At 32.2% G+C, this 17,206-nt stretch overlaps 1 protein-coding gene across 1 annotated transcript; it reads left to right on the top strand.

The window, feature by feature from the left end:
• The first annotated feature begins 15,989 nt into the window (after nt 1-15,989).
• LOC132167554 (uncharacterized) lies at nt 15,990-17,004 on the top strand. Its single transcript, XM_059578565.1, has one exon. It carries the CDS (start codon nt 16,212-16,214, stop codon nt 16,854-16,856), a length of 645 nt encoding a protein of 214 aa, XP_059434548.1. The 5' UTR covers nt 15,990-16,211; the 3' UTR covers nt 16,857-17,004.
• Nucleotides 17,005-17,206: the final 202 nt, after the last annotated feature.

Genomic DNA, 17,206 nt, shown 5'->3' with positions numbered 1-17,206 from the left:
ACTATTAGCGTCGACACCTTTAGGGTCCAAAAGTCGACGCTGTTGGCAATAGCGTCCACTTTAGGACTTTTAGGGTCGACTTAGAGTCGCCCCTAAAGACCTAAATTCTTGTAGTGCGTAGAGGTTATACCTTTCCTTTCTTTATTGTATTGATCTCCCACTGCAATATTTAATCCCTCTATATAAAGAAAATCTCTCTAGCTAGCTCTCCTGCATTCATATCTAGGGTTCTTTCTCTTTCTCTATTTCTCTATGAGTTTCAGACTCTAATTGGAAGAGAAAATGGCAGGTTCTTCCTTTTCTTCCATGGTTTTTTTGGGTGTTTTGGCCTTCTTTGCTCTTGTTTTGCCAGCTTTGGCTGCGTATCCGATCAAATATATTCCTGGTAAATATTTATTTTTATTGTACACAAATTTTGAATTTGCACATGCCTTCTAATCGATCTCTTTTTAATTTTCCTGTCTCTTGATCATTTGTTTATAATTATGAGATAATTTACAGTCGTTGCGCTGTCACCATGTAAAAGTTTTAGCAAAACTTGGCAAGGGGCATGTAGGTCCACAATAAACTGTAGTGAGCAATGCATTAATCTGGAGCAGGCAGAAGCTGGAGGATGTAAAGGGATTTGGCATAGAAAGTGCTACTGCTTTCACAGGTGTTAATCCTGAGTGCAATGAAAAACACATGGTTATTGAGTAATTGTATTGTTTTGTTTGGTTTTCTCTTACAAGAAATATATGTACAATGTTGATCAAATTTGGTTATTCTCATATACATATATATACATATATGCTTTTGGAAAGAGGAAAACTTTGAAAATAGCCTTAATTGATTCAGTGCAATCCATTAATGGTTTTCTAATATATTATATATCAGTATTGGAAAAATACTTCTTCTTTAGAATGGAGAGTGAGTAGATGATCATGAGTTTGTCCCGTAACAAGAGAAACTATGAAGTGGTGAGGCTCTTAGTAAAAATGTCTGCAAGTTGATGCACTGTAGAAATATAACGGGCTAAGATTTCTCGATTGACAATTTTATTTTTATTTTATTTTTTTATTTTTATTTTTTTCTAATTGAATAAGGGAAAAAATGCTACAGGGAATTCTCGATTGACAATTAATTTGTTCACAAATGAAACGATAATCAAGTTTGATCAATATGTTTTGTTCTTGCATTGAAAACCGGATCGGAAGCAAGAGGAAGAGCCCCAAGATTATCAACCCGTAAAGTTGGAGGAGCAGATAACATGATTTTCATTTCTTTAAAAATAGACGAACCCAATATAATTCCGTAGCAGGAATTGCCATAGCACGATATTACCGTGAGTTGCTTTTTAGCTGTCCAAGACACTAAACAAGGGCCCAATAAAATTTCATATCCAGTCGTCGACAGGTGATAATTAGGGCTACCAATTTGAATCACAAAACCCATTTAATTGCAATGATCCCTTTGTGTATTGAAGTTCATAAAAAAGAGTGGACTTAAGATACTGTAAAACCCTTTTGGCCGCAATGAAGTTTTTTTTTTTTTTTTTTTTTTGGGACATTTCCGCCTAAGAGGAAGGAAATGAGAAAAATGAATATTTGAACTAATTTTTCTGTTTTATGAGACATAATACTCAGCCAATTGAGCTATTTCTTGAAAACACTGCAATGAGATATTGAGTTATAGGAGCATGAAGAAATAGACAAAGTTGATTATGGTTCCCATGGGCCCCAACAATTCCCTTTTCCTCAAGAAAATTTCTAAAAATTGGTCTTGGACAGACTCCAGACCTTCCATATCTTGATACCAAATTGGTAACACTTAATAATTATTAAAAATAACAAATATTCAATTTCAAAAAATAAAAATAACAAATATTAAAATATCACGATGACCAAGGCTTGCTCTTTTTTTTGTTTCGTGTTAGACACTTTCTTTTATAGTCTCATGTTGTTCAGAACATTATATATATGAAATTAGTGAGTATCCTGATCATAATTTCATCAAATATCTTGACTTTTATGGTACATATTCTTGTGGCCTTATACCTATCTCCAGTAGAACAGTACCAAGATTAAGATTTAAATGTGTCAAACCACTGCTTATTCGAACGCGTATGACATAACAAGCAAAATCTAAAACCCAATAGTCTATGAAAGAATATGTGAATATACAAATCATGCCCAAACAAATTAAAATTAAGTAGAAGTATTGATATTGTAATTAATTAAGTAGAAGTAAGTGTTGATATTGTAATTAAAATCATGCCCTGTCCCTCCCACTTTTTTTTTTCACGAATTCGGCAACAAACTGATGTTGGCAGAATTTATATATGTTTGAATTTATGTTCGCAGTAGTGGTTTCTTGAAGCTCCTCAAACAACATTTTCTCTCATTAATTTTAATTACTGCCTGCTTCATATTAATTATAGCTTAATTTATAACCTTGAGAAATCTTCAAAGTATGTGAAAATAATTATTTGCTTTTTTTTTTTAATTAAAAAAAGACAATTACTTTTTTTTTTTTTTTTGAAGGAAAATCATTCTTATCTCATTAATAGAGGAATCAAGAGCATTAAAACTCTTACAATCACAGAACATAACATTCTGAAATATCCTAGCCGAAGCTAAAAGATCAAAATCGTAACTAAAAGATTACACATCAAAGACGCCAAACATCCACTAACCTATAACTAATCTTCAGTTGGAAAAACAGATCTGCACTAGGCAGACACAAACTAATGCATATGTAGCTCTTATTCCTTGACCCTGGGATTAAAAGGACCCTATGCCGACACACATCCTCCTGAACCCGAAAGCCAGGATATCGTTCACATCCACAACCCCAGAGGTCTGGACCAAATTAACAAGCAAGGAGATCAAGAAAGAAGACATGGCCTTATTACAAGCAGCAAGAAAAACAAGAAAAATACAGAGAAAATTAAAGCAATACAACTAAAAATTTAAAAATATGAGCACACTAGGCGGATGATAGCAGCCGGAAGAAAAGCCGATCGCGTGCTTGCCGGAAACCGATACGTAGATGGCGTTGGAAGCACATCGCGGTGGGGACGCGTGAAAAGACCTAGCAGAAGACAGTAAACGGCAAAGTTGGCGCGGAGGAGATCGGCGGCGCACTCGAAGAAATTGGGGGGAAGTTTGAGTGAATCCCCCATGAGCGATACCCACAAAGTGTGCCCAAACAAACACCTATCAAGAAAAAATAAACAAGCAAACAAAGAACAACAACAGGGAAAAGAAAACGAAATCCAAAAACAAACACAAAAAAGGAAAAGAAACACAGATCGGGGAAGAGAGGGGGGGAAGGAAAATGGGAAAAGGAGGGGAGAACAGATCAAGGAAAGAGAGGGGGAAAGAGAGGAGGGGGGGAGGGGGAGAAACCCCTCCCCCTCAGCTGTGCGACACTTCCTTAAGCTCTGCTAGAGTTTTGGGATTTTTTTTTCCTCCTTTTTTTTTTGCTAGTGTTAAAAGACAATTGCTTTTGCATTACGCTAAAGACAATAATCATTAAAATCAATAAACTATAATCTTTTATTATTAACGCTGAAAGCAACGGTTAACATTTCTATTTGTCATGACGTCGAGTTTTGTATCATCTCTATTGTGTTATTGATCATGCAGTCTGTCTCTCAAAAAGAAAGAAAAAAAAAAAAAATTGGAATAGAAGCTAGAAAATTACTAGCTACTGTTTATTATTAAAAAAGACTTTTTGCTATTGTTTAATTGGCTCTTGAAATGACAGTTTCTTCATTTTCTTCTAGGTCGCTTTTTGGAGTTTTGGTTTCTTTGCTCTACTCTTTGCTATTGTTTCACCTGCTTTGGCTGATCTCCCATTCCTATTCCTGGTAAATGTTACTTTTTACTCTACTTAATTGTATGGACATACACAGGTTTTGATGGGTCATTTGAATTTGCACATATATATATATAAAGGCCGTCTAATCCTTTTCTTCTTTTTTTTTTCTTTTTTTTTTCTAATATTTTTTTCCCTTCATTTGTTTATGTGATCATAAGGGCCACCGTGTGAATATTTAAGCAAAACTTGGCAAGGGAGATGTCGGAAGACAAAGTACTGTAATCAGCATTGCATTTTTCTGGAGGAGGCAGAACATGGAGCCTGTCATGGGATTTGGCATAGAAAGTGCTATTGCTATTATTCCAAGCCATGCAAATCTTCTCTGTAATAGTGGAATTAGTGGGTTGAACTATTTTGTTACAGCAAGACAATGAAAAACGCATCCTTATTGAATAATTGATTTTTTATTATTATTATTTTACAAGGAATATAGACTGTATATAAGTAATCTTGACTGCTCATGTGCAATTAATGTTGACCTAATTTGGTAATTCTGATCATGTATATGCTTTTGGAAAGAGGAAAGATTTGAGAATTAAGTTAGAACTTTGAAAAGACAATAAGGGGAGCTTAATTAGAACTTAATTTGGTGTTATTTCTGATCATACGCTTTAATTTGGTTTGTAAGCTGCTATTTCTAACTGTTGTTCCAATGGACTGCCTCTTAAGATGGAGATTTAGGGTTTTGGCATAAACATTTTGAGAAAATTTATATGTTAAACTTGATGAGATTCAAGTTAGGGTACTTTTTTTTTGAAGTGAGTGGCATGAACCCATCACAATTCACATCATTGGTGGGCCCCAAATCAAATTATTTCAGGTTTCAGTGGCCGACTTTGCATAAAATTGGACCGTTGCAACAAAAGAGAAGTTTATACTTTTATTTTATTTTATTTTATTTTATTTTTTTTATCTCGTTATTTCTTTTGAGGGGAAATATTTTTGTGCAGGGTGAGATTTTGCTATATTGGAGTTTTGGGTTTTGATTGATTTATTTTTCATTTCACTATTTTTGTATTCCATCTTTGGTTAGTGAATTTCTTTGTAATTGTCTTCACCTGATCGAGTACAACCTTACATTCAAGAAACCACCATGTAAATTTTGATGTTCTTGTGTTTGACTTCTTCTTTTTTTTTTTTTTTCTTTATTTACTGAAATTGTGGTCTTTGGCACAATATATACCATCCAAATATCCATTTAAAAATATTGTTTCCACATTTATTCTGTGGATTTCAAAACTAATTACGGAAGCCAAAGATATCAAAGTTCTAATTGATGAAATCCTATCCACCGGGCATATATATATATATATATATATATATATATGCCAGAAATTGGAAAGAATGTATGGCCAAATTCATGCAAAAGAGTGTAAATGCAAGATTGGAAGAGCAAGACCCTCAAAGCCACCATTTCTCGATTGGTCCTTTGTGCATCAGTTTATAATATTTGGTAGCAAGCCCAAAATTGAAGAGCAAATTCTGCAGAAAGATATCTTGGGAAACGAGAACTAGAAATTTGGCCGGTAAGGGAGATTTTAGAGGAGCTATGGGAATGTTGACCTATATGTAGGAATTGGAGTCTCAAATAAGAGATTTTGTTGTAAGGGTAGTATCTTTGATGTCTTTGTCTTTCTGTAGACATGTTCTCTGCTAAGTGATTTCTGTGTAAATGTTGCTGCAGATGTAGGTTGTTGTTTTGTTTCTGATACTTGCTTGTTGCTGAAGTGTTGTAATGTGTCTGTTTTGGTAATAATGAAGTATTCATTCATTAAAAAAGAGAAAAAAATAAATAAAAAATAAATAAAATAAAAAAGCTTCATAAAGAGCACTTGAATGCATGGCTTTTTCAATCCAATGGATCAGAAACCTTTACTCTCAATGCTCTAAAGTTAAAGTTTGATGTAACTTGTGACTTTTTTCCTCCCTTTATTTTATTTTTATTGCGAGATGTTAGAATATAAATTAAGTGATCAAATTCATCTATTCCATATTAGCTTAAGCTTTTAAAATAAGTAATAATTTAATATGTTGTTATAATTAAAAGTCTTGAGTTCGAACATTGTCTCCGTTATTCATCTCCCATTTCAATTAAACATTAACTTTACATGTTATAACTTACTTATTAAGGGGGAGTTTGATCCAACATGTGAGGAACGGGTTAAATATAAATTAAATGATTAAATTCATTACTTTCCTATTAACTTAAACTTTTAGGATAAATGATAATTTGATCAGAGTAGTGATTCAAATGGGAGAACATCCTTTATTTTTGGACCGTAAAGACCCTCCTCATGCAAAGACAATATATGAACCAACAAAAATACCATTATTGCCAAATGATGCTTAGAGAGAGAAGAAAAAAATTACCCTATTGCCAATGATGAGAGGAAGTAAACATTGTAATCAAATCATCTGTGGAATGCCTAGGAAAAAAACAAAAAGAAAACAAAGGATAGGTGGAAGGATATCTAGAAAGGTAGACAAGACTCTTAATAACAAATGCATAATACAATTTTTAGACTTGTTTGTATTCAGCAAGGAGGTTGGTACGTAGTAGCAATAGCATGAACCCCAAATTACAAGACTGCATCCTCCGCTAAACGCGTACTCCCAATTTCTGCATTGCTTGGCACAACTATTCGACAAAAACATTGGACACGCCCCCGACCATGTTTTGCTTCTACGTTCGCAATTAAACTGTGAAGTTGACCGTGCAGTTACCATCTCTGTATCATGTGAAGAAATCATAGAGAATTAATAAGATCATCGTACAAATAGAGGCCTCTAAGTGCAGGCAAATGAAAACACACACACACACACACACACACACACACACACACACACATATATATATATATAGTTTTTTGGAAATTTTTACAAGACAAAGATCCTGACAGATCGAATAATTAAATTCATACTTAAAACTACTCACTGATGATTTTGGCAGAGAGGATATTGAAGATTAAAAAGATGGCTAACAAGTGAATATATTTGCAAGTCTTAACCATGCTTAAGCTGTATAAAATTAAACGCTAGTTTTATAGCATGCATAAGATGCTTAGACAAATATGCATGCTAGCCATGAATATATATATATATATATATATATATATATATATATATATATATATATATATATATATATATATCAAAGCATATATATGCATGTGCTTGTTCAGCCATTGAATATATATAATGAAGTGTTTTACCCAATGAACTCTAACCCAAACAGCAGATTCCTCCTCAAGTGTGATCTTCATGCCAGAAAAACTAGAGCCTAGATCTGTTGAATAATAAACTTAATTAATTTTAATATTTAGTTGAGTCTTTTCATTTCATATTTTCATATGTTACTAAGTGAGTTAAAGAGGTTGTGTCTTTTAGTTTTTCAAGAGTTATTTTACATAGGAGTTACATAAAAGTTATATGAGATGTAAATGAATGAAGTTATTGTGAAAAAGTTAGAAGGGTCATTTGTATCCTATAAATACCCATGTAAGCAAGTTATTTTATCAAGTTGAATAAAGTTGAATATTCCTCTTCCTATTTTGTGTCATCTCTTAGTGAGTGTTATTTCCAATGTTCAACAAGATCTATTTGTAATTCTTTTTTGGGAAGGTGACAATAATACTAGAAAAATATATTAATGTGAATAAATCTACAGCTACGTACCTTGATAGTATCTTGATGATTCATTTGATAAATGACTAACAATAGATTAATCGAGTGTTTGCAGTGGTTTGGCCTCTAAACAAACAAAGAGGTACGTACGTACGTATAAGCGCTTTGTTCTTCCGACACACTAAGGGTTATATTTTTCTTATAAATTTTTGGACATAAATTAGTAAAATATAATTCATGCCCTTTTTCACGTATTGAAAGAAGAAGTATAATTGGTATATATTATTGTACCGCACCCTTTTTTTATTTTTTTAATTGGCCTTGGCGTATATAGATCTTTTTCACGTACGGTTGATGAACACAAGTTATAATTAAGTTACCTTTTAATTGGAGGGATGAAAAACATATATCAAACTTAATTTAAAGATAAAAACATTCCTTTCTTTTTCTTTTCTTTTTTGAAGTGAAAAACATTCCTTAATTTCTTTCTTCTCCCACTGCATGCAATCCTCTGTATAAAGAAATTCTCTCTCCTGCATTCATATCAAGCTTCCTATACTATCTCTTTCTCTAATAACTTTCAGACTCTAATTGGAAGAGAAAATGGCAGTTTCTTCCTTTTCTTCCATGGCTTTTTTTGTAGTTTTGGTGTCCTTTGCTCTACTCTTTGCTTTTGTTTCCCCTGATTTGGCTTCGGCTCCTCCTCTATATGGTAAATGTTTCTTTTCACTTTTTTGTTTGTTTTTAATATGCATATTTATAGGCCTTCTAATCTCTTTTTTCCTTTTCTTCTATCACTTAATTTATTTGTTTATGTGATAATATATATATAGTCTTGAATCAACCATGTGAAAGCTTAAGCAAAACTTGGCACGGGAGATGTCGGAGCACAGAAAACTGTAATAAGCATTGCATTGAGAAGGAACAGGAAGAACATGGGGCATGTCATGGGTTTTGGCATAAAAAGTGCTACTGCTATCACAGGTGTGCCTAAAAGTGCCCCCGAGTGCAAGAGATGTTGACGGATTAATTTTGTTGTTGTATATGATGTTTAATTTCTTTGTTTGAAGATGATTTTCTAAATTTCCCTGTCCATGTACAATATTGTTGATCGAATTTGGTGATTCTCATATGTTTTTTGGAAAGAGAAAAAAATAATTGACCTGGACTAATATAAGAGCTAGCATGGTCCATTAATGGTTTCTAATGTATCAATATGAACTTGTTTGTCCAAGAGAGTATGTGGTTAATTCCTTTGCTAGCCTGTGGTCGCTAGGATTTCATAAAGGGCTTTCAATAAACTCCTCACCGCTTGTGCCAATTTTTGGACTTATCTAAATCACATGCAGTCTGTCACCATTAGAGCGGTACGTCCTTGTGTTGTTCGAACTCTAGGGTTTTTCAACTTATTGTATGTGGCTTCAAGCGATACCATTTGAACCGTTGCTTTATATCGTCTGAACGGTAGGGTTTCACTTTCGTCTCATGTGGCTTCCCGCCATACCGTTGGAATGGTTACTCTATATATCTAAACGGTAGGGTTTCCTTTACCCTATGTGGCATACAATTCAAATACACTGTTAGAACAATCTTGAACAGATTCCGGTAAGTGTTTTCCAAACCCATTTTCCTAGTTTTTATCTTAATTATTGTCTTTTATTTATCTCTTAATATTAAGGCGTTCTTAGTTCTAATTGGAGCAATAAAGCTGAATCTTATGAGAAAGAAATAAAGGTGAAAGTTGGAAAGAAAGGGAAAGCAGTTGTTAGTGAGAAAGAATGAGCCTGGAATCCTTGTGGTAGTAATGTCGGTTGTCTTGTATGTTTTCCATTTGGCAAGCCCTTAAACCAAAAGGCTGCCAAGTCACCATAATTCTATTTCTAATCATGTCAGTTTAACTAATTAAGTTTATGATCCTATAAGATTAAGTACGTAGCTATCCTGCAACAATTATTTCACGGTGGTTGTTGCTTTTACCGCTTAGGGCTCTTCATTGAGTCTTTTTACTATTTATTACTGCCTTCTGCTATCCGTAAAGAAGCCCGGCTCATTTATGATTCTTTTGGGATCATGAATGAAACCATTGTCTACTATTTCTGTGTTTGCTTGTATTGTCTTTCTTGTTTGGGCTCTGTTGTTGGGGTGCCCACCCCGTTATTGTTGTTTAATCTCATGTAACCCATTTCCTTTATTTGAATAGAATATATATATATATATATATATATATAGCATAGTGTAAAGGGGTGATCACGTACACCATGAAAATTGTGGTCACCCTACACCTACAATCTCCATGAATGATGATAACTTACATAGAAAATAACCCATGAGGGGTACATGGAAGAGGGCATTATGGTTTGTTTCATCCAATTTTTTACCATTTCGCAGTCTTTTTTTCTCCTTGATTTCCACCCTAAACGAAACAATATAAAGGTGGTATTTTTATTAAAAACAAAAAGTTGCAAAAACTCGTAACATTAATTTGGCAGTGAAGCTAAATTGTTCATTAAATTGGAATGATGAATCAACACATATATATATCCATGTAAACCTTATTGCATTAATCATGCGAGGAAGAAACATTGTAATCAAAGTAATTAATATTCCTAGTAAGAAAGTACGCAACACAAAACACATAGAAATGCTACACAAACAATTTCTTTTACGATACTCTCAATTGCGTACTTCCTAACTTGGCAGTTGCAGAAAGAATACAAATAGGATTAAAAAAATGTTGAAGCAGAAAGCTAATTAACTTGGCAGCTGCCACATTAGGGATTGAGTAGAGTTTGTATTGATTAGCAAGGAGAATGGTAGTAGCAATAGCATGATGAACTCCAAGCTCCAACAATGCATGCTCCTAGGGGTGCAAAGGCGGGCGGTTTTTAACCGCCCGCTAACCGCTAACCGCTATAACCGCCAACCGCCTAACCGCCTAACCGTTTAACCGCATTAACCGCTTAACCGCCATAACCGCCTAGCGGTTAGCGGTTAGCGGTTATTGGGTCTACTAACCGTAACCGCTAACCGCTAACCGCCTTTTTATATAATATATTTTTATAATTATACATATAACATAATCACTTGATCATTAAATCACAATTTTTTTTAAAAATAATTAAATCACAATTTGAGTATTAATATATTATCACTATAATTTATATGATTATATCATATAATCACTTGATCATTAAATCACAATTTTTTTTTAAAAAATAATTAAATCACAATTTGAGTATTAATATATTATCACTATAATTTATATGATTATATCACATGAGATTGATTATTAAATCATTTGATTATATAATAACAAATTATACATATATAATATGACATAACTCATAAGTATACTAATTCATACTAATACAACAATTAAATATCTAGAGACTTATTTCCAATGTATGTTATAAACCTATAAGTCTATATAAGTCTACATATGTATATGAATAATATAAATGTATAATATCAATAGTTAATCATATGATTCAATGACAATTCAAATACTTTATTCAAGACTTCAAGTGAATCATATTATTAATGTACAATGATGATATGATTCGTATAATATCAAATTAAGTAATTGACATTGGATTAAACAATGACCAATGTGTTACTTATAAACATAATTTAAGTATTAATGTATTATCATTATAATTTTAGTAATTTATATATTATCACTATAATTGATATGATTATATCACATGATGACTTGATCATTAAATCATATGATTATATAATAATAAATAATACATATATAATATGACATAACTCATAAGTCATAAGTCTACAAGTTAATCATATGATTCATGTACAATGATAATCACAATTGATTCAATTGAATTAAACAATATGTTACTTATAACTACAAGTCTACAATTTAATTAAAGCATTATTAGATACTTTAGGAATTTAGGATTTAGGAGTTTGAACATTACCATTTACCATTAGATATTAAGTTCAATTCAAAGAAAAAAGATTATAAGTAAATATGATAAGAATTTAAATAATTAATCATATGATATAATTTAATGAGACTATATGATTATATAATATCAAATTAAGTAATTGACATTAGATTCAACAATGTGTTACTTATAATCACAATTGAAGTATTAATGTATTTTTTGAACATTTTTTAGAAAAAGAAATTTAACCATTTTTTGAAAGAAAAAAAAAAAGAAAATTAACAATTTTGAACAATTTTGAATTTATATATATATATAATTGCTTATAGTTATATTATATGCATATTGAATAATATAAATGTATAAGATAAATATTTAACTATATGATCCAATTACAATTCCAATACTTAATCAATTATTCATGTACAATGACAATGACAATGTGATTCATATAATATCAAATTAAGTAATTGACATTGGATTAAACAATGTGTTACTTATAACTACAATTGAAGTATTTTTGTTTGTTTGTAAGTTTATAAGATCAACACTTAATCATATGATCCAATGACAATTCAAATATTTATAGCAATTGGGCCCAAGAAGATATTAAAAATACAAGAAAAAAAAATGAGGGTAAAAAAAAGCCCAAAAAAATAAGCCCAAAAAGCCCCCAATTTTAAAAAAGCGGTTAGCGGGCGGTTATCTATTTCACTAACCGCTAACCGGCCACTAACCGCTAACCGTTAACCGCTAGGCGGTTAGCGGTTGCGGTTAGTGAAATTTACTAACCGCTAGGGCGGTTACGGTTAGCGGTTATTGCCACTAACCGCTAACCGTAACCGCCTTTGCACCCCTACATGCTCCCTTTGATCATTTGATAAATAACAAACAATAGATTAATCTAGCTAGAGTTTTTCGTGGTTTGGCCTCTAAACGAGCAAATAAGTGTTAAATCACCACCGGCTTATTTCAGAAACTTAAGCTAGCTAATATGAATTGGTAAATTTAATCATTTAATTTATATTTTAGCACTCTTTCTCACGTGTGAGCTTAAACTCTCCATTAATAATTAGTAATGCCTAATGCGTTTAATTGAAATAAGAGATGAATTACGAAGACAATGTTCAAACTGATCAAGGCTTTTGCTCTTATGATATCATATATGTTAAATCATCATTTATTCTATAATTTTAAGAAAAATAAATTTAATTTATATTCTAGCTTGTAAGAGGTTCATTTTTCTTCTAATCAAATTTTTGGACATAAATTGGACAGCGACCATTTCACGAATTGAAGTTAATTAGCAACAACTTGCCGGAAAAAGAGTCTTTGTTATGCACAAGGACGTAAATAAATGAAATCATTTTCTCTCATTAATTAATTTTCTTGTATATATGCTTTATATTAAATCAATTTCTTAAACTCGAGAAAAAAACTCTTCAAAGTATGCGAAAACTATTTACTTTTTTAATTAAAAAAATACAATTGCTCTTGCATTACACGAAAGACAATAAGCATTTATAAAATCAATGAAATTAACCTCTTATTAAAGTCTGTCTCTCCCAAAAAAAAAAGGTAGATGAAAGAAAATAAAAAATAATAAAACAATTCCAAATAAAATCCTCTATATATAAAGAAAATCTCTCAAGTTGATCATATCTTCAGACTCATAATTGGAAGAGAAAATGACAATTTCTTTCTTTTCTTCCAGGGCTTTTTTTTGGATTTTTTGTGTTCTTTGCCATTGTTTTGCCTGCTTCGGTTCAGTACTATCCAAACGGTCGTATGCCTGGTAAATGTTTATTTTCACAGGTTCTTGAAGAAAAACATAATCAACTGAAAAATAAAGGCAATAGAAGAAATAAGAGAAAATAGAGACAAGAGATTTTACGTACGGGTCCACCAAATAGACTAGGCCGACATACAAAAATGAAACGGTTCCTCCATAATATCAAATAAATCATTTTTATCTTTGGTAAATTTACTAGTGTGATCCTCCTATTCAACTACTTCAACCATTTTCGAACACTTCATAGGATTTTTCGGGCATTCAAGGCTTCTATCATTTATGTATGATTTGATTTCTAGTACTCTACCGGCCCCTTCCTTTCTTTCTAATGGGTTTCGAATATAAAAACCATTTATTGGTACAAAACCTGATCGAGGTACAAATCTATGAACTCAATTAAGTTATTCTTTGATAATCTTAATAACCGCCTGAACAGTGAACCTTGAATTGTCTTGTCTTATGACTAATTAATCAGATAGATGAATTTTTTGAAAGAACTATTCCAAAAAAAATAAAAGATTCATTTTCTCGCTACCAGTCGATCCCCAAATACATTCCTCTCGTTCCATCAACTAAGCTTATTCTTGAATCTCGCTTGTGAAATTCTGGTAGGTAAACAGAATACAATATCGTACGTAGTTTGAGATAGTATCAAATCAGATTTGAATACAATCAAATATGATCATATATTCTAACAGTTTTGGTGGGTCATTTGATTTTGAACATTTATACACTTTTTTTTTTTTTTGTTCTTTTTAATATGCAAATATAGGCCTTCTAATCTATTTTCCCCTTTCATTTGTTTATTCGGTAATATATATAGTCATATATCAACCATGTAGAAGATTAAGCAAAACTTGGCATGGGAGATGTTGGAGCACAAGAAACTGTAATAAACATTGCGTGAAGGAGGAGCATGTCATGGGGTTTGGTCTAAGAGGTGCCACTGCTACCACAAATGCGACTGAGTGCATGCATGCATACAATGAAAAATGCATTATTATTCAATAATTAATTGTGTTTTTTTTTTTAAAAAAAAAAAAAAAACAATAATGAAATTTTAGATTAATTTTATGGATCTTTGTACAATAAATGAAGCTTGAGAAAAATACAAATATAGGGTTATATGTATCTATTACCATCTTGATGTAACGTGGTGTATTAATTTTACAAGCACACAACTCACAATTCTTTCCACAAAACTAAGAAAGTTCAAGGATTTTGTTTTCTCTTTTCAAAACAAAAATATCAACAAATTAACAACCAAAAACACAAAATACTCAAAACTACTTTCATTTTTATGTCACATGATAACATTTTTTCAATAAAAAGAAAAAAAGGAAAAGAAAAAGGCACCCTTACAAAGTATAAACAAACGGAGTTAGACGTGATTCCTTAGAATTCTACGATGTTCTATGAAAAAGAAAAATTCTTCAAACTGGGTTTATAAAATTGTCATGTACCCCTTAAACATGTGAGAAATACATGTTTTTTTGAATAGTATTAACCGAGTTTGAGGAAATTTGTTAAAAATGCATGTGATTAAAAAATATTTTCTTACATGCTAAGGAACACATAACAATTTTAGAGGCTGGTTGAAAGAATTTATTACTCTTTAATTTGAAAGAGAACATGGTCCTTTTTTTTCTCAAATTGATTTTTTTTTTTTTTTTTTACATCAACATTATTAGTTATTACCATATTTACTTTTAAAAATTCAAATTTTGCCTTACCCGTATTTTCCCACATACAATATCTATGTATAAAAATATTTTTCCTTATATAATCCGAACATTTACTTGAATTTAGCTTTTGAATAATTTAAAATAAATTTTAAAAAAAGTCTATGTATTCGAACATTAATCACTTTGTAAGGTGCCTTCTTTCTGAAGATAAAAACAGTATAACTGTTATATCACAACCATTCATTGTCTCAATCAACTCAAATCAAAGAAGAGAGTGCAACACATAAAGCAAGTTTTGTCTGAGTAGAGATTTTTTTCAGGAATATCATAAAGCAAAAGGCTGCACTTATTGGGCCCCTTTGAAGACCAACTAACCTGAATCTTAAAAGAAAGAGATCACCTGAATGCCAAATAAACCTGAAAGTACTTGGAAATAAAGGAAAAAAGCATCTCTTACTTGGTGTTTTCTTAGTGAGTAAGATTAATGAGTCTAGACTTTACAAGATAGGTTTAAATATACATTATTAGTTTTGATATCCGCAACCATAATAAATAAAAGGGTTTAGCTTGGATAAACTTAATGTGAGAATTAAGTCGGTAGGAATTGAGGCACGTGTTTCATAATAGGACACAAATGAGTAAGTGTTTAGATCTCACCAAGTCCACTTTCAACTAAAAGTGAACCCAAGCCGAAGCCACAAGAAGTGCATTAATATGTCCACAATGAGATAACCCAAAAATCACACTAGATTGCGATTTTCAATAATTTACTATCTAAATTTCTAAAATTTAGACCAAAGAACTTATATTGAACTTTGAACCACTTGTTTGAATAAGTAGTTGAACAGTTTAAAATATTTTAGACAATAAACTCTCTCAATTACTGAGATCCTCGATCTTCTGAGTCAAAGTCTTCAAGAGTGAGCCCACAATTTGCATATTTGAAATAAAGTAAATAGAATCTTAATGAAAAAGAAGAAATAAAGCGAACAAATGGAATAAAAAAAATAAAAATAAAAAAGTAAAAGCTAATAATATGTTTTACAGCCTATAAATGACAAACCCGCTGAACATAAAGAGTTGAAGAGCAATCAGTATCCCCTGTCGGACAAACAGGGCATACAGTTCACTCTGTTTTCCTCTGCAGCCTTTGAATCCCCTGTCTCAATGCTCCGAAACCTCAAATCTTCCTTCGTGTCTTTTCTCATGGAAGCAGTTTTCGTCTTCTCTCTGTTCAGAGAAATGGTTGCCAATGAAGCTTCCATGAAAACTCAATTCCCTTTCGAGTGACAACTCCAAAAACAAAACAAAAAACAGAAACGTTCTGTTCTTTCCTTTATGCAAATGGATTCATTGAATTTCTTCGACTTCAGAGCTGAGAAGGCGAACGCGATGCAAAAGCATCGCCAGCTTCAAAAGATGGCAAGCTTGTTCAGGGTAATCGAGGTATGCGTTGTTCTTGTCTTGATTTACAGGCTTTACATGCATCTCCCTTTTGCTGTCAACAACTCCGGCGGGTATTTCCATGACATGACAGTCTCCTTCGTTAATCCTGGCTTCGTGTTCATCATCGGAAATGCTATAATCTTCACTCTTTTCGCCAAGTCCGGGCAGTTTTCTGCACGAGATTGCACAACAAAGCCCTCAGGGTTTGATCTTTATCAGGAGTTCATCAAGAACAGAGAAAAAAATCAGAAATTTCACCCAGAAGAGACTTGGCTCCTTTACAATCACAGTATATCTGATCAGAGTAAAGCTCAGAATTACCGAAGAACTCAGAGTTACTCTCAGATATCAAACAGCAGAGTGTGTGAGAAATCTCCCCATGTACTACGACGTTTGGAGACACAGAAATGCAGGAAAAGTTCATATTCTGAGGATGAAATGAGCAACGAAGAGTTCCAGCGAAAGGTGGAGGCTTTTATTTCCCGGCAGCAAAGGCTTCGAAGGGAAGAAGAGTATTCTAGATCTCTATGTATTTGACTACTTTCCCCAAATAGGGTCAAAACAATTGTCATAGAAATTCCTTCCACCCAATTCGGAGATAACTCTCTTCTTTGAAATTTACTTTTCTTTGAAATCTCCCAACTTCTTGTTTGAAATGTTTGAAAACTACAACCAAAAGGCAAAAGCAAAAGGGTAATGCAAATTTCAAGGAATTCATGCCTTGGAGATTTATTATGAGGATAAGAGAATTTCTAAATTCTCTGGATAAGAGAAAATAAGGCATTATGAGAGGAATACATTCTAAATTCTATTTAATATCATATGGGTCATCATAATGTCACCATACAAAGAAGCAATAGTGGAACTTGAATCTATGCAACATTTTT

Source organism: Corylus avellana, chromosome ca1 (assembly GCF_901000735.1).
Source record: "Corylus avellana chromosome ca1, CavTom2PMs-1.0".
Lineage (NCBI taxonomy): Eukaryota > Viridiplantae > Streptophyta > Magnoliopsida > Fagales > Betulaceae > Corylus > Corylus avellana.
This window is presented reverse-complemented; position numbering and strand designations above follow the sequence as displayed.

Excerpts from the sequence above, each read along its gene's own strand:
- LOC132167554 (XM_059578565.1), top strand. The coding sequence starts at position 16,212 with ATGCAAATGGATTCATTGAATTTCTTCGACTTCAGAGCTGAGAAGGCG.